At 40.8% G+C, this 27,428-nt stretch overlaps 2 protein-coding genes across 8 annotated transcripts; one reads left to right on the top strand and one right to left on the bottom strand.

Annotated features, from left to right (window-relative positions):
• The first annotated feature begins 2 nt into the window (after positions 1 to 2).
• On the top strand, positions 3 to 13,272 carry NDUFAF1 (NADH:ubiquinone oxidoreductase complex assembly factor 1). Of its 7 annotated transcripts, none has more exons than XM_074584594.1 (6): positions 99 to 307; positions 2,302 to 2,689; positions 2,777 to 2,922; positions 4,851 to 5,036; positions 5,821 to 5,895; positions 12,802 to 13,272. In XM_074584594.1, the coding sequence occupies exons 2-6, from the start codon at positions 2,413 to 2,415 to the stop codon at positions 12,940 to 12,942; spliced, it is 825 nt and encodes a 274-aa protein (XP_074440695.1). In that variant the 5' UTR covers positions 99 to 307; positions 2,302 to 2,412; the 3' UTR covers positions 12,943 to 13,272. The 7 variants fall into 7 exon arrangements, with proteins under 7 accessions (XP_074440689.1, XP_074440692.1, XP_074440695.1 ...); XM_074584595.1 differs by having other exon boundaries at positions 302 to 451; XM_074584588.1 differs by having other exon boundaries at positions 3 to 307; positions 2,302 to 2,922.
• Positions 13,266 to 27,401, bottom strand: NUSAP1 (nucleolar and spindle associated protein 1). Its single transcript, XM_074584587.1, has 12 exons — positions 27,208 to 27,401; positions 26,121 to 26,186; positions 24,851 to 25,042; positions 23,588 to 23,762; positions 21,752 to 21,841; positions 20,909 to 21,021; positions 20,158 to 20,223; positions 19,786 to 19,970; positions 17,462 to 17,640; positions 16,344 to 16,454; positions 15,677 to 15,788; positions 13,266 to 15,299 (listed from the first exon to the last, which is right to left on the bottom strand). Exons 1-12 carry the CDS (start codon positions 27,298 to 27,300, stop codon positions 15,212 to 15,214), a joined length of 1,470 nt encoding a protein of 489 aa, XP_074440688.1. The 5' UTR covers positions 27,301 to 27,401; the 3' UTR covers positions 13,266 to 15,211.
• Between the last annotated feature and the right edge of the window lie 27 nt (positions 27,402 to 27,428).

Genomic DNA, 27,428 nt, shown 5'->3' with positions numbered 1-27,428 from the left:
GCAGGGCGCCGGGGCGGGAAGGAGGGCGGGAAGGAGGGCGGGGCCGGCGGGGCCGCCACCACCTCCGCCACCTCCGCCACCTCCTTCTCCGCCTCTTCCTCCTCCTTCTTTTTCTCCCTTCTTCTCAGGGTGCTCCTGTCACAGGTGCTGGGGGTCATTAAACCGTCCTCAGCACGGGGCCGCTGCCTGCTGAGGGGAGCGGAGGAAGGTCGGTGCTTAATGGCCGCCGGGTGGAACCTGAGTAGCGCGGTGCGTGTTTCCCCCGGCGGGTCCGGAAGCGGCGGGAGCTGCCGGTAACGGCGGGAAGGTGAGGCCTTAGCGCCGGTCACGGGGGTTGAGGCGGCTGCTGAGGCCGCTACTGCGTGTCATCGCGTCCCGGCCTCGCCTCTGCCCCTCCGGGCTCCGGGAAGACGGGGGGAACATGGGCTCGGTTCGCTTGTGGGGGGGTGCGGTGAGGCGCAAAGCGAGACGGTCGGTGGAAGCCGGGGTTTTGTAACAGCTGGGGCGGCGAGTGGGTGCCGGCGCGCTGGTAGAAACCTCGCGTAGGTGACAAAAATCGGGCAAAAGTAAAATTGGTTAGAATTTCCTTCTTGGTGCCGGGAGGAAACAAGGATGGGTCTGTGCTGAGCAGGGTTCAGCCGCAGCTTTTCCATACCTCTCCTTTCTGCCGGTGGGGCCCAGAAATCATAGAATCATGGAATCATCTAGGTTGGAAGTGACCTTTAAGACCATCGAGTCCAACCAAATGGCCCGGGTCACTGTGTAGGCTCTCTTTGCTTTGTTGGTTTGTGCTTCACCTCCGTCCCAAGGGACATGGAAGCCCCGCGCATGGGGTTTCTTTTTGAGGAACTCGCCTCCTGTCTTGCTGAATATGTGATAGAGAAAACGTGAATTCTTCCAATGCGGTTTTAGGCCGTGGTGCGTAGCGTAATCGGAGTATGAGAACAGTAGTAGTGAATGTTACCATGAGTAAAAGAAGGTATGTGGCACATAGAGGAGAGAGCGGGGCTCACCACTTTTGCAGCGTTGTCTAATCTATGACATGTTGCTGCCTGCTTAGATGTATTGTGTTTGTGTGATGGACCACAATAAAATGGCTAGCAAGTTTGACGATGTAGACTAGTTTCCCAATAAGGTGTTATGCTGTGTAAAGCAAGCTTCCGCATGTCGGGTCATATTGTAAGAGAAAGAGGGAAAGAAGGCATTTAAAACACGGAAAACACAAAAAAGGAACGACTGTCCCACTGATGCTCTGTGGGAGTTTATAACCGAGAATTATGTGGGGCTTCCAAGCTCAGAAGATTTTGTGTGTGGGAGGGGCAGGGGAAAGTCTAGTTTTACACTCAGAAATTCTTAGACAGATTGAATAAGCTAAATGGTCCAGTATGGCACTTCTGTAATTTGTTTTAACTGATTCCATTCTTAAAAGTTCAGAGAAGAACAACTGATTTGACGTCATTTTCAGATTTATTTTGTGGCCAAAAAGAAACCCCTGAAACCCAAAACTAATCTGTCTAATCTTATGAGTCGGAGATAATAGCTTCTGTACAGAGCACTGAACATTAAGGTTCTCCCTTATGAATTAGAGAACGGCAATGTGGCATAGCTGTTCCTACCAGCAGTGATGCAGAGAGAAGCAAAGAGAAGATTTTCAGATTTTTTCCAAAGCTTTATTAAAAAAACCTGTTGAATTGTGATAGTTCGTGTTAAATTCTTTGGTGTTTGCATACCTCTCTATAATCCTAAACCAGATGTGTTGAGGGGGCAGGGGGCTGAATGACTTGTGGAAGAAGCATCTAGTCTGGCTGCTGTAGGACTTCATATCTGAAAAGTCTTGTCATCTGTGACTGTCAGATGAGATTGTCATTCTGGTCCGTGTGGCCTGCTTCTTGTGAATTTTTGATTTTCTTGCAAGTAATATTACTTTATAGTATTATATAGATGCCATCTCTTAAAACATTGTTCTTGAGGTCGTTTTTGCTGGTGTTGCTCATAACACCTAAGCTTTCTTATAGTGAAAGGAATGAACAGGAATTGTTTTTTTTATTTTCAGTTTTATTTGAAGTATTTTACTTAGTTTTCTCTTATTTGCGTGGGTATTTTACATCACGGGGGTAGGGGGACAAGACAGATAGGGTGGAAATCATTAAGTAAACTAGAACTCTCGGGAAGTGTAATACTTGATGACATTTTCTATTCCTTTTTCCAGTATCTTAGATTTCTAGTTAATACCTGTTAATTCAACAGTTTTACGAGCATCCTGTGTGTAATTTTTTTAATCTTTTATTTTTTTCATTGAAGGTGGAAATAAACTACAGTAACTAAGATAGCTCTGGATACTAGTTTTGTTGTTGAATTAATTTCAAGCTCATTAATTGCCAAACTGGAAGTGAATTCTTCAAGTTTACCAAGATGGCTCTGACTATTATGTTGCTGAACAGTGCTTACTTAAGTGGTAGGTGCTGCAGGCACAAAGTTTTGTCCCCCTTACTTGGACCTCTCCTCAGCGATTCCGTGTCAAAATTGTATAGCAGCTACAGGAGGCCAGGATCACAGCCTGAGAAAAAACCGTCTTGGCAAAATACTGATTTAAGTTTTAAGAAGAGTATTGAAGTCTTAAAGACTCAGCTCAGCATGCTGAAGAAGGAGACCAAAGATTACTTAGTAGGACCCGGAGGCCATCCATTCAGTCAGTACCTGTTGCAACAGACAAAGGTGTTGTGGGAGTTCCGGAGCCAAGAAGATTTAAATAAATGGGTTATTTCCTCTGATGTAGAGATTGGAGGAAAAAGTGAAGTTTACCTCAAATTGGGTAGGAATAACCAGGCTGCTCTGCTGTATGGAACGCTCAATACGGAAGTACCTCGTGATGGGGAGACAAAATACAGTGGATATTGTAGTATGAGAGCTAAACCACCAGTGGTAAGTACAGCTTCATGTTTGCATATCTTCTGTTATTTAATTGGAGAGCAATTTTGTGTAATCCCAGCAACAGGCAACAAGTGGACTGTTGTTTGCTGCAGTTGAAACTGATCACTTTCAGGACTATTAGATAGTCCTTCAGGGATGTAATTGCTGCTGTATCCTTTGACCTGGAAGGAACTTTTTATTGGATTTTGTTTTCCTTTATTAGAAAAGGAATAATATATGTTTGATCATTTACTTATGCACAGTAGGGCATCCACTCATTAAGACAGCCCCGTTTGCGGCCTTCTTGCAAAAGAAGGATCTGTAATCACAGAATCATGAATGTTTGTATCCAAAATTGGTATGATTAAAATAGATGTCTCTTTAAATTTCAAGTTAATTTAATGTGTCATGAGGGCAAATTTTCTGGGCTTTAACTTGACCTATTCATCAAACTTGGTTTAGATGAACAAGCTCATATTTTTTTTCCTCACAGGAACAGAAAATAATGCTTTGAAATGTACTTTTTAAAGGTCTGACTCATACTGTACATTAGAAAAAGTGAGACACAAATCTTTGATAGCTCAGAATTGAGCAAAACAGAACCAGAAATGTATGTGCTTATTATTGGTACTGCTTTTTCATTCCTTATTTTTGATAACCTTTAAAAGCAAAGGAAGGTTTTGACTCAGTGTATAAAATGCTTAACTTTTTAGTCCTTTCTGTTGTTTGTGACTTGGCACACGTACACAGGTAAAATCTTTTCTGGGCCAGAAACTTGTAGAGCAGAGAATATGAGTGTGCAAAATCAATGGGCAAATGAGAGTCAGATGAACACTGGTTAAAATGGTGACACTGGGTCAGGGGAATGGAAGAGTAGGTTGAATCTCACCTGAGTTAAATTCCCAGGACGGCTACTGGCTTGTGCAAATGTGACTCAGACTTCCACCTCCTAATTCTGAAGCAGTGGAGTGTATCAGTCCATCTTTATTGTGGAGTTTGAAATCAGAGCATAAAAACATAAATACAAAGACTACTCTTTATTTAAGTAAAAAGGCTTAAAACTGGCAAAATGATAAAATCAAGTAGCCACAGCCCTTGTATTACTGTGTTGATGATCTACTCATCCTATTACCTATAAAATGAGTTGGTAGAGGGATGGTTGATTTGATAGGTAACCATAGTAATGCTGTAAAATAAAGGGGAAACTTGTGATTTTTTTGGTGTTAATTTTGACTTGATTTAAGTAATTCTGGCCAAGAATAGCTCTGACCCCTGCCCCCAGTCACTTCAAGTGACCTCAGTGTAACTCGCTGAAGAGTCTTGGATCTGCCTAGGTACAAACCACAACACCAGAACTTTCTCGAGATCCTTGGAAAAAAAAATGCGGTTGAGGATGAGACATGCTTGCAGTCTGTGTCATTAGGCACAGTTAATGACAAAAAGTGTTGGAAAACATTAAATGCTTCTAGTGCTTATGTCAGCCTTCAATAAGGGAAGTTATCACAAGGGATAAATTATCACACTTCTTCAATTTCTTGTAATCACTTCTGAATAATCTAGTACTGACTACAGAATATTAAATTCGATGAACTACGTAACTACTGATCCATCACTATAGCGTTTGTGTACTTGCCTGGTAGAGAGCTTGATCCTAGGAAGGAGGTCTGATTTCTGATAGTTACAAACTTGTGGTTTATAATTAAAACATGAGTCTTCAGAGTGGTGATACAGCATCTTGTGGGCTCTAATAGAGTGCTGGAGGAAATTCAGAGAGATCAGAAGCTGGTGTGATGAAAGAGTAACCCAGTTTTCACTATATTGCAGTAGATATTATTTGACATAATAATGAGGGCAGTGACCAAAGCAGAAGTGCTCTGTTCTTCATAATGGAAGTTTCCTTTTACTAAAGAGGAATAATTCTATTTGCTAATAATTTGTAGGGATCTTTTGCTAGGAAGAAGTATTATGACTGGTCAAACTTCAACAGTCTGTATTTACGCGTCCGTGGCGATGGCAGACCGTGGATGGTAAACATTTATACAGACCCTTACTTCTCTCATCAAAAGGATGACCTCTACAACTACTTCATGTTCACCCGAGGAGGCCCGTACTGGGAGGAAATAAAGGTGAACTAATGCGTCTTTCAAACTAACACTTCGTAAGAAGTAGGAATTTCAGCACTTTTCTGATGACACTTGGGGAACTTTTGTAATTTGCTGATGACGACGTTAAGGAGGCTTGCACATGCTTATGAATTGGCATTGAGAGCTTCATAATACCGTTGTCCAGCTGTATGAGAACAGACCACTGTTCCACAGAAGAGGAGGATAGAAATCAGTGTGTCACTGCTGGCCTTGTTTTTTTTCCTCTCACCCAGACCAGCCAACTCTGCTGTTTCCTATCTCTTATCACAGCCCCTCCTCTTTCTTGCTCCCACTGCGTTCAAAGTAATTTTTACATTTTTCTGAACAGCTTTGCTACAATATTGATGTCTCAGTATGAAGTTTGCACTGTGAAATACACAGCTTGGATACAGGCAAGCTGTCAGTATACATGCATGCTGGACTTCTCATTAATTTCTGTTTTATGTTGACGAGTTATTGAAAGGAGATATTCTCGATGTAAACAGCCACCTTCGGTGCTGCAGCCTCTCCTTGAGCCTGAACAGGGTAACAATCCTACACAACAGCTACAAGTGGCCACCACAGAACAGCGTGGGGCTGGAGCTGGCTGCCAGTGGTTAATTAAAAGGTTAATGTGGTCCATTTCTCTGCGCCAGTTCTAAGTACCCAACTAGCGCTGGTACTAGATGTAGCAGTGTTATTTCCTTTACTAAGGCAGGCTTTTTTCTTAAGTTTTTATTTTATGTACTAGTGACACCAAAGTCTGTTTTTGTTCTGTTTCCGTCAGATTCCATTCTCCAAATTCTTTCTCTCCAGTCGGGGAAGAGTCCAGGATAACCAGCATCCTATCTGGTTAGACAAGGCAAGTTTTCTATAGGCTTTTTCTGTCTGAAATTTCCTTTAAGATTATGTTGTCATGATATAGATCATTTACAAATCCTTTAATGTTTGTGAATTTGGAATTGAGGGTTCTCATCTTGTTATAAGGCACTTATTCTTGTGTACTTGCCTCTGCATTTAAATTATCCTACTTTGTGATAGCAGTGTCAGTTTACTTCAAAGTAGCTCCAAAAATATTTTTAATAGATCTAGATAACCAAGAAACAACTTGCAACTTACTTGGCTTTTCAAACAAAACCAAAAATTTTTCGTTTTGAGGAATGATCAAAGTGACTAAAATCTAAAGTGTCAGTTGGCACAGTACTGCCAAAACCAATAAAAATAAGTATCATAAACTTCCTTCCTGACAGAAGACTGTAAGGGATATCATATCATGAGATTTTATTTGAGGATATGCTGTATCAGTGACCTTGATGGTGAGCAGTAAACTGGTGTATTTATAGGCTCTTTTATAGTTTGGGGTTTTTTTCAGGCTTTCCAGTCTAAGTATTAAATAAATGCATTGAGTATTTTTTTATGTTATTTCTACAAATAGGTAGACTAATTCACTGATTCACAGGAGGAGGCACGTTGGAAAAACATGTTTCTGTATCTTTATTCTTTTAGATTTCATTGACCCTCCTGTATGTAACCGAGGGCAGCTTAATACCCAGTGACTACTGAAAGGAAAATAAACAATGTTAGAAATATATAGAGGGAGAAAATAAAAGGTCCATTACTTGAATCAGTGTTAGTTGGAATGTTGCATTCAGCTCCTAATTGCCTTAATGGAAAAAAAAAAAGGGGGGGGTTGGAATTTGAAGGCAATTCAGTGATTGGCAGCATGAAAACAGTCTGTTTTAAAACAGTGGTAGTTGAGGTTGTAGAAAGCAGGTGTGAATGATATGAGGAAGGTGGATCCACAACAAGAAACAATATACTCTATGAAAGCAAGCTGTTATACAAGGCCTATGTTTAAATACAGACACTGAAGAATTTATCAGAATTTGGAATATACAGTCATTCAAAATGGTAAATGAAAACATAAAGTTGTATATGGGCTGTTTAAAAATATTTACCAGGAGATAAAGGGACAAACTAATACTAGATCTAAGCATCCTCCACCTGATTTTAATTCCTTGTTATCTTATGCTTAGTATTTCACAGCAAAAATGATGCACTTGCATATAATATAAAGTGTAATTTTACAAATGAATTTTAAAGAAACCTAAAAATAGGGGAAGCACTGTGAATCATAGAATTGTTAGGGTTGGAAGGGACCTTAAAGATCATCTAGTTCCAACCCCCCTGCCATGGGCAGGGACACCTCACACTCGATCAGGTTGCTCAGAGCCCCATCCAGCCTGGCCTTAAAAACTTCCAGGGATGGGGCTTCCACCACCTCTCTGGGCAACCTCTTCCAGTGTCTCACCACCCTCATGGTGAAGAACTTCTTCCTAACGTCCAGTCTGAATCGACCCATTTCTAGTTTTAATCCATTCCCTCTAGTCCTACCATTACCCGACATCCTAAAAAGTCCCTCACCAGCTTTCTTGTAGGCCCCCTTAAGATACGGGTAGGCCACTATAAGGTCTCCTCAGAGCCTTTTTTTCCTCCAGACTGAACAACCCCAACTCTCTCAGCCTGTCCTCATAGGAGAGGTGCTCCAGCCCTCTGATCATCCTCGTGGCCCTTCTCTGGACATGTTCCAGCACGTCCATATCTGTCTTGTAGTAGGGACTCCAGAATTGGACACAGTACTCCAGGTGGGGTCTCACGAGAGTGGAGTAGAGGCGGGGAATCACCTCGACCTGCTGGACATGCCTCTCCTGATGCAGCCCAGGATACAATTGGCTTTCTGGGCTGCTAGTGCACACTGATGGCTCATGTTGAGCCTCTCATCCACCAGCACCCCCAAGTCCTTTTCTTTAGGGCTGCTCTCAAGCTAGTCGCTGCCCAGCCTATATCGGTGCTTGGGATTGCCCTGACCCAGATGGAGGACGTTGCACTTGGTCTTGTTGAACTTCATGAGGTTGGCATGGGCCCAGCTCTCCAGCCGGTCAAGGTCCCTCTGAATGGCATCCCCTCCCTCCAGCGTGTCAGACGCCCCACACAGCTTGGTACCGTCAGCAAACTTGCTGAGGGTGCGCTCTATGCTACTGTCCCATGTCGCTGACGAAGATGTTAAACAAGACCGGTCCCAGTACTGATCCTTGAGGGACTCCACTTGTCACTGGCCTCCACTTGGACATGGACCCATTGAGAGCCACTCTTTGGGTGCAGCCATCAAGCCAGTTCTTTATCCACTGAATTGTCAGTCCATCAAACCCATATTTTATCAGCTTGGAGACCAGAAGGTCATGCGGGACAGTGTCAGAGGCTTTGCTCAGGTCCAGGTAAATGACATCAGTTGCTCTCCCCTTGTCTATTGATGTTGTGACCTTCTCATAGAAGGCTACCAGGCTTGTCAGGCACGATTTGCCCTTGGTGAAGCCGTGTTGATTGTACCTAATCACCTCTTTGTTATTCTTCTACCTCAGCAGTGCCTCCAGGAGGATCTGCTCTATAATCTTACCAGGCACGGAGGTGAGACTGACTGGCCTATAGTTCCCTGGTTCATCCTTCTTTCCCTTTTGAAAATGGGGATTATGTTTCCCCTTTTCCAGTCAGTTGGGACCTCACCAGACTGCCATGACTTTTGGAATGTAATAGAGAGGGGTTTAGCAACCTCATCCACCAGTTCCCTCAGTAACCGTGGGTGTATCCCATCGGGTCCCATGGACTTGTTCACTTTCAGGTTCATCAAATGGTCACGAACCTGATCTTCAATTACAATGGGCAGGTCTTTCCAAGCCCTGCCATTGTCTTCTGTGGCTCCCCGAGTGTGGCTGGAGCCCTTGCCAGTGAAGACTGAGGAAAAGAAGTCGTTGAGAACCTCGGCCTTCTCCATATCACTTGTCACCAGCTCCCCCGTTTCCTTTCTGAGGGGGCCACACCCTCCCTAGTCATCTTCTTACCATTAATGTACTTATAGAAATTTTTGCTGTTTCCCTTGATCTCCTTGGCTAGATTCAATTCTAACTGAGCTTTAGCTTTTCTCACCAGGTCTCTTGCTGTTTGGACAGCTTCCTTATATGCCCCCCATTCCAGCTGTCCTTTCTTCCACTCCTTATAAATTTTCTTTTTGTGTGACAGTGTGTCCAGGAGCTCCCTGTTCATCCAGGCAGGTCTCCTAGCATTCTTTCCTGCCTTCCTCTTTGTCGGTATACTTTGCTCCTGGACACGGAGAAGGTGATCCTTGAATACTGACCAGCTGTCCTGGGCCCCCCTTCCCTCTAGAGCTTTGTCCCACGGCACTTTGGCCAGCAGATCCCTGAAGCGATCAAAGTCTGCATGCCTAAAGTCCAGGGTTGTAAGCTTGGAATATTATCCTCCTAGTTGCCCTGAGGATCTTAAATTCTATCGCTTCGTGGTCACTGCAGCCAAGGTTATCTGTGAGCCTCGTGTTGGTCACCAGCCCTTCCCTGTTGGTGAGAACGAGGTCCAGCATAGCACCTTCTCTTGTTTGTTCCTCTGCCATTTGGAGGAGGAAGTTGTCATCAATGCATTCCAGGAACATCCTGGATTGCTGGTGCCTGCTGTGTTGTCCCTCCAGCAGATGTCAGGGTGGTTGAAATCCCCCACGAGGACCAGGGCCTGTGAATGTGAAACCACTTCTATCTGCCTATGGAGGGCCTCATCTGCTTGGCTCTGCTGGTCGGGTGGCCTGTAGCAGACCCCTACTGTAACATCACCTTCCCCTATCTTCCCTTTAATCTTAACCCATGCACTCTCAACCAGCTCATCGTCCTTCCCCATGTGGAGCTCCATCGATTCTAGCTGGTCACGGATGTAGAGGGCAACACCTCACCTCCTCCCCTGCCTGTCCTTCCTAAAGAGCTTGTGTCCATCTATCCCTACATTCCAGTCATGGGAATCATCCCACCAAGTTTCAGTAATGGCCACTATGTCATGGCTTTCCAGCAGCACAGTGGCCCTTAATTCATCCTGTTTATTGCCCAAGCTGCGTGCATTTGCATAGAGGCACTTCAGCTGGGCCGGCCGTGTCACCCTCTTGCAGGAATCCCCCTTGATTCCCTTGGGGTGTCCCGGTGCATCGTCTCCGGCTTGCCTTAGGGCAATAAGTTGAGAGCCCTTACTAGGACTCCATCCCTCTGCCCCTGATATGCTGCCCCACTGTTTGTCACAGGCAAGAATGAAATTATTGACCCCTTCCCCCTTCAAATCTAGTTTAAAGCCCTGTCAATGAACCCTGACAACTCCTGCCCCAGAATCCCTTTCCCCTTCTGGGATAAGTGCATCACATTAGCTGCACGCAGCTCTGGTGCCTCATATACCAAGCCGTGATCGTAAAACCCAAAGCCCTGTCTATGACACCAGTCCTGGAGCCATGAATTGACCTGTTGACTCCTCCTATATATTCCCTTGTCCATTGCTGACGTCAGAGGGATGGAGGAGAACACAACCTGAGCTCCTGATCCCTTTACCAGTTGCCCTAAGGCCCTGAAATCTCTTTTAAATGATTGTGAGCCTCTCATTGCTACCTCATCACTTCCCACCTGAAAGACCAGAAGTGGGTAATAATCTGAAGGGCCCACAAGGGTGGGGAGTTTACCTATGATGTCCTTTACCCAGGCACCAGGGAGACAGCAGACCTCTATGAAGCAGGTTCGGTCTGCATACTGGGGCCTCTGCTCCCCTCAGCAGGGAGTCACCTACAACAATGACCCTTCGATCTTTCTTTTCAGGGTCAGTTTTGGTGGTTGGCCTGAGGCGAGTTGGCCTTGGAGGCTCTTCTGGCCTTCGAGAGCCCTCTTCCTTGCTTGCAGCCAGTTCCTCCTGCAGAGCCCCATACCTGTTCTGCAAGGGCACTATAGGTGGTGCACTTCTTAAAGGAACCTGCTTGCTCCGTTTCTTTCTTTTGCTCTGTCGGGCAGAGACCTGTTGCCATTGACCCTGCTCATGCAGGTTACTATGGGACGGCTGGGGGGCTTGCTGCTGAAAGGATACAGAATCCTCTGGTCCACTAAGAGTTACCTCCCGTTCTGTTTTTGTAGAGAGCAGTTTGTGGAAATAGTCAATTTCCCTCTCACTCTGTCTCGCGTTCCTCAATCTGCTCACCTCTTCTCTGAGCTCCATCACTTCATCTTGGAGCTGTGCCACCCGGCTGAGCAGGTCATCAACCTGCTCAGACCGCACACAGCCGTGGTCAGCATTGTCGCCCGCTGCCGTTGAGAGGCTGTGGCATTGCTCACAGCCTGTGGCCTGGATACCAATATCCATTCGGGTGGGTGCTGGGAACACAGTCTTCCTCCTCCGGGTGGCCACCATCACTCCTTGAGTGCAGTGCAGCACCTCATGTCCTGCAAAACGAGCTGCAAACAGCAACTGAAACAACCCAAGGAGCTGCAAACAGCAGTGTCACCCCGCCCCGGGCACCCACAATCGGTTGGCTTGCCCTGTGCTCTGTGGGCAGCCTGTAGTCGCTGCCCTCCTGGAGGCTTCTTATAGTCTGATAAACAGTGGGTGTTGCTGGCAATTAAAGAAATCTTAATGAAATGTCCCTTGTGGTACTAATACATGTTTTCCTAGGAACCAGGAAAGGCATTGTTAAACAGGAATAAAAAGGCAGGAAATAGCCAGTGTATCTAGGGCTTGCAAAGGGACAGATTGTTCAGAGCAGAGAGTTTAGGTGTCTCCCGTAGTCTTCTATTACAATGTGAACCAGAAAGATGGAGCTTTAAAAACACTCCAGGCTCCACAAGCCAAGGGGCTGATTGTGGAGCTTGTTTCTGGGTAAGAGACAGCATTTAAAACATTACAATGACCTGAGAGGAATGTCAATGCATTTAATTTCTTTAGCTTTGTTCTATTATTTATTAAGCATACATTTGCAATATATACTTAGCTTCAGCCTACGATTATTCAACTTTATCATCTGACACAGCCTGGGCATCATTTTTCTGCATGTAGAGCAGTCCTTAAAATCATGGGTACAGCTCAGACCTGCACTTCTAGCAGGGCTTAGGGGCAGCTGGAGCACAAGTGGCTGGCTACTGGTGACCCAACTCGTTTGAGAACTGCTGCCACTGGAGTCTCTGAAAGGGGACTGGTGACATGTAAGAGCCGAGGGAGCTTTCAGGCAAGCCACAGGCTCATGGGAAACATGCCCGAGCCACACAGATTTTCATGGAATTTATTACAGTTAGAATAAAAATCGCTTTTAAAAAAATTGGGATAGTGGTGGGGGAGAATATCATGGGGAAGGAAAGAGGAACGTTCTTATATTGAAGAATGTTATTCTAATTGGAAAACAGTGGCTAAGAAAGAACCTTGCCTTAACATAAAACTCAGTAACAAAGTCTCATGCATTTTAAAATATCTGGTTTGATGCACTTTCACACTGTACCACGCGAATGACTTGATCTAGAATGAAAGTTCCCTTCCGTCCTTAATGACATTCTGTTTGTTTTCTGCTCATGAAAGAATTGTAACAGATTTCATGAAAATGTGTTTCTATGCCCAATCCTGATGAAACTGTCACTGTGCAAACCTTGAAGGGTAAAACTTGCTGGGCTGCTTTAGGCTCAAGCCATTTCTAATGAAGGGTTCAACACAGTGGTAGAAAGGGAAATGTGAAGTAGTTTCCCCCTGGAGTTGATGTTGGAACTGTGGTAATGAAGTGTTCAAGCATTAAGAAACGCTGCACTTCAAATACCATTTAAAGTGGATGGCCATGAATTGTTTGTAAAATACGGAAGTGGCAGGTACAATTGTGTTTCACTGTAACATTATAAATACTGTTCTAATGTATGTGTCTTTTAATTAGATTAGTACGCTTGGATTCACAATCGGAGATAAAGTAGACGGTCCATTCCAGCTGGAGATTGATTTTATTGGCCTGCTAAATGACAGAGCGCATAAAGAAGAATTTGCCTATGAAACATACGAAAAGAATCCTCAAGTCTAAGTTGGGCTGGTGTCTTTCAGGACAATCTTCAGATGCTTGGTTCAATTTTTTCTAAAACACTTCTTAATATGTGGCTTATCACAACTTGGAGATTCTGTGTAAACACGAAAGAGATAAGCGTGTGAAGTGTTATAGTAGTAATCTAAGAGTGACACTGTTGGCATCTTCGAGCTGCCAAATACAGAATCCTGGAGAGACTGTACGTACATGGACTGGAACACAGCCTGAGGAGAGCTGTGATACGTTCTTACAAAGTAGCCTGTTGACTGGGTAAGTTTTGGCTTCTGTCCTGACCTTTACAGAAATAAAATATTTCATGAGCCTGTTGTAGTTCTTTTTTGTATGACAGTTTCATTTTCTACATTATATGGTTTGTAGGCAGTTATAAAACACCTGAATCTGCTAGTTTTAAACCAGGGAAAAGTATGAGAATTAATAGCCTAAGGAAGGGTGCATAAGTGTGGCTCAGCCACTGAAACTTACAAAGAGCAGCCCCAGAAGTGGAAAAGGCAGAGGTATTTCAACCTTTAGTTTTGGCTCCTCTGAATAACTAAAAAAAGAAAAAGCTGCCCCTGCCAAGATTGCAACAGTAGCTATGCAGCGGGCTGGGCTTTTCCGTAGAGCTGTTGATGACAGTCCTACAGCTTTATAGAGCGAAGGCTGCTGAACAGAAGTTGTGTTCCAAGGGTGGTCTAGGGGGGGAGCCCCTATGGCTGTCTGCTCCCCGCAGAGGCACAGCTCACCTTGATTAGCACCATTACAGCGCAGGTCAGATCATACTTTCTGATGCACGGCATCATCTTCGCTCAGCTCTATTGTAAGAAGTCACAGCCTCAGGGGGTGGCACAGAAGCTCACTACCTCCCTTTTTCTAGAAGTCTGGTTTTCAGTAACTTTAAAGAACAAGTGTTGAATGGTTTCATTTCAGCCGTCACAAACATCGTCTAATCAAAGCACTGACCTCCTCTGCAGTGACCTTGATTAAGTGTACTTTACAAATATTAAATGTACCTATATCTTATATGGAAGAGGCCACAAGAAAGCAAGCTGAAGTCTTATAGTATCATTTTCCTCTTGCACAGAATTAAGAGCAAAAGAGAGGTTAGGGTTGTTGTTTCTAAAAATAATGAAACAAACATGCTTTTATGAAGTGGTAGGCAGGCTAATAGGTAAGGAAAACTCATCACACAAGGACACAGAGTAGTAAATACAAGTGCTGCAGTAAGGAGGTAGTTATACATAATACACTAGGTGATATAATTATTTATAAACAAGATATAGACAAAATATTTATTTCATTCCCATTAAGTTTATAAAAAACTTTGCTTGTTCTTGACATTTGGGCATATATTTGATAGGGCACTAAATTCATTGAAACAATTTTAATCTTGGCTAGAATTTTGAGCAAATAACTGCTAAATTACCTTTCCAGTTCTATCCATAATAAATCCAGACAGCTTTCCTATGAATTTTTTAAAACGAACAACAACTTTTAGATCTAAGGTATTGAATGTGCCTAAACACTACTGTAACCTCTTTTAAGCATCATACAAACGAAAAGCTGAAGAATGTTGTTAACATCTACTGTTTAGCATAGAAAGGAAAACATTAATTGTTCAAAGCATCCAGTTGGCAATTCGTAAAGCCACTTTTCAGTTATGACTTTTTTAAAATATGGTATTTTACAGTTATGTAATGCTGTAAGCTTTTAGTTTTCCAGAGAGCTTGCATATTTTTTCTTCTCTTGGAAATTCCCTACTACTTCATAGGCATGCACAATTAGAAATGCTGAATAATTGCTGTAACAGTTGTTACAGAATTTAAGGATCGCTCTGGAGAACAGGGCAAGCAGACATCTCCAACTCCTGTAATTTACCAGTGGAATATTTTGAAGCTTGCTATTGAAAGTCTGCATTCTAGTGGGTGGCAAATGCATTCTGATGGAGAAATCTGCCTTAAGTTGCAAGGAGGCTTCTTGAGCATCTTTTTTCTACTTTTCCACTTAAATTTTCTGCTTTAACATCTTTAGTAAAATGAGTTAGTTAAATGAAAGTGTTATTAAGCAACTAGAGATAGTTCTAAGCTCCTAAAAGTTTAGAATTCTTATCTTGTTGGAGAAGTTGATCACTAAAACATTACACTCAGATGCATTATAAGGTCTCATTCAATGCCCTCTGGATTCCACTAGCTAATGGCAACCTGAAGCATATACAGACAGCAGAAATATTTACATGACAGGAACAGTATTTACAGTGATTTCTTAGATATTTCTAACACGCAGATAGTCCTCTACGGTTTCCAAGAGCCTGAGCCTTTTTCTTTTTTCTCTCTTGCTCGTGTTTCTCACGCCTTTCTTCCCTGAAGGGGAAAAAAGAGAGGGAGACCATATCAAGTTTTATTAAAGGTAGAGACACAAGCAACAACAACAGTACTTCTGCTTAGACGTATAGGTCTAACATTCAAGGTAACAATGTAGCAATATTCACAGCTTCTTCCAAGGTGAAGGTAAATCTCCAAACGCTAGAACTGATAGCTTTCATAAAACAAAAGTTTGTCAGATTCAGATCTGCCCTCTTTGTTGGACTTCCTGATACTGGACAGACTATTGGAGGCAAAAATTGCTTTAATATAAAAGTATTCTTTCCTGAATTGCATATTTAAATCCAAAAAAAGACAAATGAGTCATCATATCATTTTAAATAACACTATTCATAAAGAGTTAAGGGTGTACTAACCTTGTCTGGAGATGTGGCTGTTTGTAATCTCTCCTACGTGAAGAGATGTTGTTACTGACAGACTTATTTAAGACGGTATTTTCTTTAAATTCTCCCCAAGGTTTTAGTCGTCCTACAGTTTAGGGGCAAAAGAGAGACTATTGAATTACTAGTTTAGTAATTATGTGCTTAACTTGTTATTGTGACAATATACTAGCTAGCTTGGTTTTTTGCTGGTTGACTTGAAGATGAAACGCCTCTTCAGCTGTATTATCAGCTTCACCAGCCTGTTCCCTACAAGTAGTTTTTCTGTAAGTAGTAGCAGGTGACTGTAGTTATGAGTGACACTCACCACACAAAGTTCAGCTTCTCACACACTAGTGGACTTTTTAAAATAAAGTAAAAATAAGCCTCATTTATTCCCTGTACATACATCTGTTCAGTGGAATACAAGGATGTTTACTCTTGTATTTGTGGGCTTTTGATCATAAAGACTTATCTTCAGTAGGGAGGCTCTTAAAGGATATATTATGCAGAAATTTAATATTGGTCTGCAAACTGTGTGGGAATCCAGAGAGGAAGGGAAAGGAAGAGGAAAAGAGACTGAAAACATTGCTTTATCATGGTCTGTATCAATGCCTTGCTTTTAAGGAGTATGACCAACACAAGCAGCACAGGATCACAGTACCTTTATGTGGCTGGTATCGAAGCGGCCTCGAGAGACTTGCTTTGAGATCAAATGTCTTCTTTGTGCTTGTGGGTTCTGCAGAGTTAGCTGCAAACTTGAAGGGGGTGGTAACTGCAAAAGGCATCAAGATAGCATACTTAATTATAGTAGCAAGAACATCACTGTACGTAGCAAGTTGGAAAGTGCCTGTGAAAGCCACCTTACAATTATCAAGACCAAAGAGCCATTAAATGCTACTGTCTGCTACCTCTAAAGACAGAATTGCACAAATACAGCTCACTTGAAATGGGGAGCTTTCAGAGAGCAAGAGTTGTAGAGTATTAGCCCTTTTGCGCTGATGATGGTATGCAATAGCATGTGTAGCTCCATGTATTTTTCTAGTCCTTCAGAGCAAATTATGTTTCCTAGTCTCTGCTTATTTGGAACCAAGTGATTTTCACATTTAAGAAAAGAAGCATTCTTCGAGAGCACACAAGCTTCTGCTCAGCAGGGGAACTTTTCTTTCTCCCTAAAAAACATCAATATTGTCATACAGCAAGACAGGCAACTGAGTTCTTGACCTGTGCTAACATACCTGTGATGCTAGGGGAGCACCAGTTAGGTAGCAGAGCTGTGCTGGTGCAGAGATCATTAGTAATCTGAAGACTTCTGCTTTTTCTTACAGAGCTTCAGTTCCTGAGTTAATCAGGGTTGTCAAGGCTGATGGTAACAGGTTGTCCTAATACACAGCTAGAAGCCTGGTGCACGCCAGCCCCACAAGGAGAATGAGACCTCTGAGAAGGCATCAGGGCCTCCTCACTGCAGGAAAGATCTCTCTGTACCTGTTACATGAGTCTTTTGCTATGTAGTCCCTAAAGGTCTAGAATGATTTCTGTGCCCTACATCAGGCTTTTCTGTAGGTAGCTAGGTATCATAGTCTCAGCACCTAACCATTTTAGTGAAAATGCTGGAAACCAAAGGAAAAGAAGAACCTGCTGCAGTTTCTAAAGAATCAGTCATAAATTAGAGAATGAAATTAAAACCTGGGTCATGACATTAGGGTATAAAAAAATTTATATAATAATTCAATAAGACAAAGTCTTGATGTGAAAAAGCCAAATATTTACAATCCACTTTACCCTTTGATGCAGTCAGATCGCTGTTACTTCTTGCATTTCCCTTGCTGTTTTTCTGACTTATTAGTTTGCAGCTCTTTTGGCTACCAGGTGTGCAGTTCTCCTCCAAGTACGGAGACATTCTAGATGGAGTCTTGGTAAGAGAGCGTTTATGCTCATTATCTTTTGTGGCTTCTGAGAACCTGAAAATTATTAGAAATATGAAGACAAAATTATTTATCTGCAAGGAATGCAAGCAACGTGACAGAATACAGAAGGTTCTGCATTCTACCTCTCTTACAGGTAGAAAGTTTTACTGCGTGTAAGATGTTCACAGCTTATGCATAAGCTGCACTAAAAATACCTTTGCTGGCAGTTTTCAAGTCATGAGCCATCATCAATAGCAGTAACTAATATTAAGAATTACAAAGAAGTGACTTTGTTGTTATTTTGGAAAGCAAATATATTTGGATGTAATAAGCTAGTAGATTTCTTCACCAACATATATTATTTACTTTAGATTTGGATTCTGTAGTAAAATGTTATATATAAATATTGTTAATTTGAAAATTCAAATTAAGAAAAACTAAAAGAAAATTAGAAGAGGAAGAAGCTGGAAATTTTAGTCAAAACACACAAGTTACCTGCATACCAAGACACACACATGTGCTGTATCTATGTGCGTATACACACACACACATTTTTAATGTATATGTGTGTGTATAAACACACACATGTACATATATATAAAAATATATGAAAGAAAATTCAAAATCTTGCATAAAGTAATACCCTTATCAAAAAGGTATTAAGAATAAGCTGAAAGCCTGCAAGATATGGAAATGAATAAATGAGTAAGTGAGTAAATGTTGAAGAAAGCCACATTTTGAGGGTTAGCAAGTTTCTGGATGAAGCGCAGCTTGCAAGATCCACCTCAGCACATCTTTAGACAAATGGAATGGAAGCAAATTCTAAGTGTTGTTTTCTTTACATATTGCTAAGAATCAAGTAGGGCTGCAGTGAAGACAAAGATCATCCAACCAGAGGCAGAATGAATATTGTTTTCATTTGTGGTTATCTATTGAAATTAGAGATAGTACATTCGAAGCAGGAACAAAGCCAGGAAGTTGATGAGCTTGATTTTCCAAGGAATCTGTAATCTTGACTTTTGAATAGTAAAAGAACTACATGCAAGAATTACAAGCCCCACAATTATTTATTAGGAGTCGTCAATATTAGAAGTCACACTATCTGACTTAATAATAACCACCCCTCACACACTTCATTCATGGACAAAAAAGTCCCAGCAGCTATAATCTTGGCACGCAAGACTTGAGAAGTGAAGGTTATTAGAGAACTCTAAAGTAACATGTAATTGTTAGAAGGGGAAAAAAAGGAAAAGGGTAAATTACAGAATGTCTAAATCTGAACTTTAGTCATGGTGGAAAGTTTCGTAAATTTAATAAAGTTTGAATTAGTACAATAGTTGGAAATCAAGAAAGAAATAGTAGGGACAAGGACTTTCACTTATAAGAAAACTGGGCAAAAGGGCATGTATCAATGGAGCATCATACGGACAGTCCTTTTGATTCCTTCTAAGAGGAGTTTTGTTCAAGGCTTCAACAAAATTAGTAAGAAGCTAATAAAATTTACCGATAACAAAAGTTCAGGAAATATTAACATAATAGAAAATTAGATTACTGTGTAGGAATAATGAAGTGCACATGGTGTTTTAAAAGAAAACGAGATGAGGTTTAATAGCATTGAGTATGAGCTCATTTGTTTAGCTCATTCATCACATCTTTCTGGTGTCAACTTGGTTCCCATCTGCTAGAAATCATCTGCTTATAGTAGTCAATCACAAATTGTGCCCCTGTTGCGACTTGAGGGGACAGAGGGGTGGAGAAAAGGAAGAGTACCCAAAAAAAACCCCAAATGACAACTCCATTGTGAGTCACCTGCAATAGTGCATACAGTTCTGATTAAGTAATCTCAAAAATAAATTAATTCCTATATAAAAGAGACTATTAGGTTGCCTGAAAAACCTAACACAGTGAGAGAAGAAAAATAATTCGGCTTGGTTGATTTAAGTGAAAATGCTAAAAATGAAAGCTGAGAGAGAGGCAAGATTCCTCTACCATCAAACATCAAAATGAACAATCAAGATAGTAACAGAACAGTAAGGCTTAAACCAGCCATAAAGCTAGACCAAAAGTTAGTAATCAGAATTAACCTCGTGTAGTTCATGTTTGGAATGAAAATAATGTAGTGAAATCACAGTCAGTGTTGATTATTTCATGTGTATCATACCAAATTGCTCACTGGTAGTTTTGGTTTGATCTTTTTACCTGACATTCATTTTGGTTGTTGAAAGGACAGGATTAAATGAAGATTTCCTAGATAAAATACTCCGATTGGCAGCATTCAGCGAATTGCGTGGTGAGTGCCGGAGATTAGCAGGAGTGTGGGTGGCAGAGAATCTGCCTCTTTCAGGATTTGGGCTGAATAAAAATGTTTTGCCACTGGTTTGTTTCTAGGGAAAAGCAAATAATGAGTTAGCACACTCTGCTAAAAATTTATCAGAAAAGCATCTAAGAGGAAGGGAAAATACACAGTGAGTCATAATCATACAGTCTCTTCAGTTTTCCCCTTCTTTCTTTAAAAGCATAAAACCAAAAACATTAGTTCTATTATTATTAAACTGATCTGAAAACGCATACCTTAGAATTGTTATGCGGAGTGCCTTTTTCTGATGCTCTCAGGTGATTTGATTTTTTGGCCAACACCTGACAAAAGTAGTGTTCAGGAATTTCAGTGTTACTGTTTTGATACGTCCATTGACACATTCATTCCTATATTCATTGACACGTTACTGACCCATGGCAGACACCCTAAGGTCTGGCACACTCTGAAAGAGGCCGTATTAGCAGCTTTTACCCATGCAAGCATGAAATACAAAAACTGAGAGTCAGGGCCGCTGCGAACAACACATATTGCATATATTTTAAAGGAGAGTCATATGCGGTCATTGGACAATGGTTCTTCAAGACACAAAAAAGGAACTTAAATATTTAATTCCCACTCTTTGAAAAATAACCCATCCCCTTGGTTAAGCTCTGCAGCAATTCAAACATTTGTAAGCAAAAGCTCCAGGAGATCCTTCATAAAAGAAATGTTGACATAATTATTTTTACTCAAAACTGACAAGTTATTTGTTGTTTTCTATAACTATTTATAGCCATACACTGTTAATATATAAAAACTTATACAGCTGTACAAGTTATACACAAATAAATATATATAAGTAGTTATACAGGACTGCCATTAAATTTCACTGATCATAACATGCCACTGCATGTACACATGACCAGCTACTTACTGCTCTAAAGAGACTCTAGAGGACTTTTACAGAGAGACTGGGGAGATAAATGAATACGGGAACAATGGATATCTTCCTGTGTTATCACTTACCTTGACTTCATTGAGTGAACTGCTGCAGTTCTCAATCATCTTCTTTTTCCTCTCAATGTAGTCATCAATAGATTCCATTTTCTTGAAGTGAGCCTCATGCAACTTTTTAAAGTCTAAGACGTTCCAAAAATAAGAAGAGTCACATATCCGATAAGTTTCTAAGGAAGTTCACTTCTTAATAGAAGAATCTTGCAACACCTATCATTATGGCCTCAAAAAAACCCTCAACAATGTATCCCTCTAAATCAAAGACTGTGTATACAAAGGTAACCAAACAGTATGAAATAGAATCTACTTCACCAGCTACATAGCCAGTTACCTGGTGCATGCTCTGGAGAATTATAGTCATAGAATGGTTTGGGTTGGAAGGGACCTTTAAAGATCACCCCATCCAACCCCCAAATTCTGCAGTTAAAGAAAAAAAATAAATACTTCCAAATTTTAAATGAATGAATATATTTTACAAAGTGACAAAAAATAGCTAAGATGTAGTAACACAGCCCAACAGTAGCATTTATAAAGTGAAAACTAAACAAGCAGGAGTAACAGCATGTCTTCCTGCTCTTTGTTGGTTTGAAAATCATGAATACAAGTATTATATCCAAAAGACATCAAAGTGCTCAATAAACCAGTTTTATAACATACATGCAAGTAATTTACTACTGTGAATTTTCAAGTTGGAAGATATACCGTAAAATGTAACCTTTGGGAACTTTTTTGTTTGCTTGCTTTTTAAAGAGAGGATGTTCTCTTCTTCAAGTGGAAATAGAAATTTGGGTTGTAAAGAACTGTAAGCCAAGTCTCCACACGGAGACAATACATCTAGATGGTAGGTTATCTTACTTGGTGTAGTAGCTTTCATTCCTCTTTTCCCAGACCTCGATGCATGGCCTACATATAAAGGGATCTTCCCTCCTGCATGGTGAACATCACCTGGTACAGTAAGAGTAGACAAAATTCTTAGAACTACTGGAAAATATTTTAATGTCATCACAAACTTTGTAAAATTATTTGTTCCAAAACACACCTCATGTCCTCAAAGTGGATATAGGTTTTTAGAAATAAAAGTATCAGCTGGAATAGATATGTCCTAAGTCACCCAAAAGCCTTTTAAATGGTACGTCAGCGACAGGTATGTCTTGACAAACTACAAGCCCAGGATAAATCTTACAGTCATACTAGGTTATTAGCTTTTGATAGTATTCACAGGAGAAGTTAACAAGAGAACTATGCTTGTGGTAAGCACAAACAATGTTAAATTCACAGGTCTTGATCTGTTTAATAAGCTGGTGTTTTTTAAATGTTGATAACAAAGAAATACCTTTTGGCCAGCTTTTCTGCCACTTCCTTATACACGTATAAAGAGTTTTAGTCTAAGTTCTTTTTATCATTTCTGCTCTCAGGCATAGTATTAAGCTCATGTTCACATTTTAGTGAGTAATTTTATTTTATTAAGAAAAAAAATAATCAGGTAAAGACTTCATATCGAGTTCAATATTTGCATATCGAAAGCAAACGTTTGCTTTTCTATTAATTCCCATCCCCTTCAAAGTAAACTTGGACGACCTCAATATATTGAAGGAAATCCTCACTGGAAGCAAGTAATGGGGGATTGTTGAAAAATCAACTTTTCAACATTAAATGCAGACATAGTATTTTTCTGTCACACAGCTTTTGCTGTCTGAAATTACTGGGCAAAAAACAAAACAAAGCAACAGAAGGCAGTACAGATATTTATAGTTATAGGACTGTGCCAACTGCCAGGATGAATGCTGCCTCAACCAAAGCATCCTCTACATATTCTATTGCTTCTAGTTTCAAAAAAGCCTTCATTGAAAAATTGTCATTTTCTAAATTAGTTTAAAAATTATAGATGGCCTCCAATAAGAATGCCCTTGTAAATTCTACTGAACATCAAGAATACCCATAATGCAGCTCAAGGACTACATACACTGAGTCTAACAGGAGCAAATAATGGTATGTATCTTTTTTTTTACAGACCCACAGTATCAATAAGTTATCAGATTGGGCAGACAAATTCATTTCATCATGTCAGCTGCATGCAAAAAGGAGTGGGTGAGAAATAAATCAATATTTTCAGCAGCCTCATGTTTGAAGGTCTGAAAAAGACACCAGACAGAAAAATGATCCACTGTAATACATTCAGACATTGTTAAGCAGTTTAAACAATTTATAAAGGATTCTGTCTGTATGTCCTTTTCTACTAATTTTATTCCTGTGAAGAAAACAACAAAACCTGTCCATCTATAGGAAAATGAAAAATGAAGCATGAGGAAGGAAGCCCTCCCTTTCTTGCCACTTTTTAAAGGAGCCAAATAACATCTCAGGGGTATTCCAAAAGGCACTGATCCTAAACGAGATGCAAGACTCAAGTACACTCAGACCTTCAAGTACTCCTTCACTAACAGCATCAGGTCCAGAGTTCTGAAGTCCAAGCCAGCAGAATTCCTATACTGCAGAATTTGTGGATTTGCGTCACACAACATATTAAACGAACAAGTACACAAACTCCAACAAGACAGATTTTTTTCTGTTATCACCACATAAGGTACTGATCACCAGACATGCCATAAAAATCTTTGCGGACACAATAAAATGCACCTTTTGGTTATTTTTAGTAGTACAAATTACTAAACTTTTTTGGAATTTTCTACTTACATGCATCTCCACCACTTTGAGTAGAAGTCTTCTCTGGTTGTTCTTTCTGACCAGCACCCAACCCTTGCTTCTCAATAGCTGTCTTTTTAGTTACTTGTTCCTCCTTTTGCAACACCTTCTCTCCTTTGTCTTGTTCACCCCAAGGCACCTCGTTTTCTTTCATTTCAGAATGCTCCTGTAGTTTAAACATACTTCATTTAAACAGTTTGCTCTGATATGAAGAAAACTGTTGTTCTGAGAATAGTCAGTCAGTGGAACAGGATGCCCAGAGAGGTTGCATTTCCTCCATCCTTAGAGGTTTTCAATATCAGATCAGATAAAGCCTTAAGCATTGTGGCCTAACCTCAAAATTGACCCTGCTTCTTTGATTGGGAGATTGAGCAAGAGACTTTCTGAAGTCCAGCCTGAGTTAGCCTCTGAAATATTTAACCTATTATTTCACAGACAGATCTATGTTAGAAAGCTTTTACCTGCATAGCTCTTAACATTTTAGTATAAAATTTCCTTTATTGACAAAAGTTAATTATTTGCATGTAAAAATAAATTCCCTGGGTATGTTACATTTTACTATTGTAGCTTTGGTTACTGTACAATTCTCTAACGCTAACAGACTAACTTTCCCCATTTCCCTCCTCTGACTTTAATCAGTAAAAGTTTTTCCACGCAGTTCTTAGCTCACCCACTACTTGCACGTAATTCTAGTGAAAAATAATTCTACCCCATCTCACTGTGAAAATTCCCCTCCCCCAGTCCTACAACACATGAATAAAGAACTGACTGAGATGAGTGGGAATTAAAAAATTTTGAGGCTTCGGCAATCATGCAATTTCTGTTAATTTTTCATATGAAGTGAAATGAAAATAGCCTTATTTTAGATAAATTTGAAACTAGTCCAATATTCAGAATACTATCATGAACTAATGACAGCAGTCTTACATTCAGATAAAGTGTTTGGAATTCTATATTTCTTAGAGGAATTTAACTTATTTCCATTAAGTAATGACTAACAAGTAATCTCTGTTCATTATGGAATAGCACATAGTCAAGACAGACAAAAATCAGTGCTACAAAGTACAGAAGACCAGTACCAGAATGTTTGCACGTGAAATTCTTATACATATAGACACACACACGCATATAGATATATATAAAATGTATACCACCTGGTAAACGATGGTAGAAAAAAAAAATCAGGTGTGTTTAAATTATGCTATGGGGAAAGGGGGGGGACACCAGCACACAAAACCAAGCAACGCAGATCACCTCTTTCTCTTCAGAAAGCCCTGTATTTTCTTCATTGGTATTAGTTTCCTCCTTAGAGTTCCTCTTTTTTCTGGTTATTTTCTTTTCTTTACCACATCTTTTTCTAATAAGAGACACTGAATGAGGCATAGTTTCCTCATGATTGCTCATTTCACCTGATTCAATGGAAGCAGATGCACATTTTTCAGAGTCCTGTAGCAGAAAAATACTACAATGTGGAACATATCTGACACAAACATAAATTAGATACTTCAAAGACACAGTTTTGATTTTATTATTGGAAAAAGTATTTCACACAGAGGAAAACAGTAGCATGCCACTTAGTAGCATAGTAATCAAGAAATCAGCAATATCTAGGTTTCCCTAAACAAAGCTCATTGTTTGAAGACTTATTTTTAAAGTCCTGCATTTGTTTTATTGTATAGCATTTTAATAAGATTACTAAAAATACTTTATATTTGAAAACTGACTTGCATGATGCTGTGACCCTCCCAGATTTGTACATTTTTGTAGAATACTCTTCACCAAAAACTCAGAGCCTCTTCCATGTTTGTGAAAATTACAAATAAGCTGACAAGGATCACATCAGTTCCTCAAACCTTTAAAGATGATTTTAAAGGAAGCACTTAAAAGGAGATATATTTTAGAAAAAGCAGATACCAATTTACATTCTATCAAAAACATAAAAAACATGGCCATACCTAACTAAATAATTCCACTTACAGAACATAAAACTTTTTTAAAAAGTTAAGAAAACAATACATAAAGAGATGAATAAAGTAAACATCACAATTGCATCACTTTCATTATAGAGTCACTGTAAGTAAATTGTAGTAGATGCAAAATGCTTTCCAATGAGTATCTAGTCCCTTACATCTAGGCATGGAAAACAAATAAAATATTTTTATATTTGGTACTGGCTACTGTCTGGAGCTAAGCAGGCAAGAATTAAGATTAGTTCAATGGAAATTAAATGTTAGCGTTCACAGAGAATAATTTTGTACTGATGCTGAAAAAAACATTGTTAATTTTGGCAGCTGAAAGGAAAGCAGCTTTGGGTCATAGAGGAGGCCACTTCAAAGCTTAATGTTAGCACACCTGTTTCTATTAGTACATGAGTGCATTAAACTAAAGGCATTATTAAGAAAAAAAGTACTTATATCACAGTTTACATCTTGGTAAAAAACAATCTTCAATACATGCCCTGCTCTACTAATTACTAGTTAGGTCTGTCTCTCTCAAAAAGAATGGCTGATTTATTATCTATTACCATATTTTCATTTTCTTGTTTGGTTCCATTAAAGTGTTGATTCAGTGCTTTCAACAATTTGTCTGCCTGTAGAGAAATAAAAACAACATATGAACCAAATGTTGCATTAAGTCACCAAACAAAACACTGCATAAACCCAATTAGTGTCCTATAAATTGATCCAACAAACAAGCAGAACATCCCCTGAATCCAACGGAATAAGGCATGCCTAGAGCTTCATTCAAGTCAGTCAAATTAGAGAAAGTGCTTCAGGCTACAGAAATACGTGTAGCGTATTCTCCACAGAAGCACAAAGACAAATTTCCCTGACTAGGTTTCTTCCTGTCCGTCTATTTTCCAGAAAGTTTAATTGTTCAATGATGAATGAGACTGGTTCTTTTTAGCAGCATTGTGTAGCTGAACGTGAATTAAAATTGTATGAAATTTCTGCAACAAATTCTGTCTTGCCCATACTACATGCAAAGCATTCTTCTCGTCTCTTACACATATTCAACAGTAATAGCAATAAAATAACAACAACAAAGTTATATCGTTGATATTTTAGGCTATGAAAGGCTCTTAAATACCTAATTGGAAAGGCCAGCATAAAAACAAACCTGAACTTGAAGTTTAAGAACAAAATAACTCAGAACTAAAACCCCAACCCCGAAGTCTTAGTCCTGTCAGGACGGTAAGTCCCTCTGCCCACAAGAAACGTTGTGGATTTTCTTTCTTTCAAGGCTTTATGCCTTCTCCCACTGGCAGGGCAGCAGCCTGGCTGCTGCCGAGCGATTTACTGGCGTTACCTACCACGAGAGGTCAGGCCGCCGTCGTGAACTTATAGCTCTAGGCAAGAGAGATCGGTGCGTGCTTAAATTTCTCCTTCTTAACCACAACCGGTAACCCGCCGCGGCACTGAACACGCCGGGCCCCAGACCCCGCGGGGCGCAGCGTTCCTCTCACGCCACCCACTCCCCTCAGCTCCCGGCCGGGCAGAGGAGGAGCCCCAGAGCCGGGGGCCGCTCTTCGGAGGACGGGCGGGACACCCGAACCTTTCCCCCCATTCGCCCTTCGCTGCTCAACAGCGGCAGCTGCCCCCCCGCCTCACCCGCAGGTTGGCCTTCAGGCCGGCAGTCTTCGCGATCCGCTGGAGCTCAGCGTATTTCAGCGACTCCAGCTGCTGGAACGAAGAGAGCGCCATAATGATGGCGGCGGTACCGACCCAAAACCCCGCCGGTCCCAACCGCCGCGCTTCGAATCTCGCGCTCAACTGACACACCGCGCCTTGTCCCTACCCCTGCCGTTGGAACTCGCCGGCCGCGCCAGGCC

The sequence above is a fragment of the Larus michahellis genome, chromosome 4, assembly GCF_964199755.1.
Source record: "Larus michahellis chromosome 4, bLarMic1.1, whole genome shotgun sequence".
Lineage (NCBI taxonomy): Eukaryota > Metazoa > Chordata > Aves > Charadriiformes > Laridae > Larus > Larus michahellis.
This window is presented reverse-complemented; position numbering and strand designations above follow the sequence as displayed.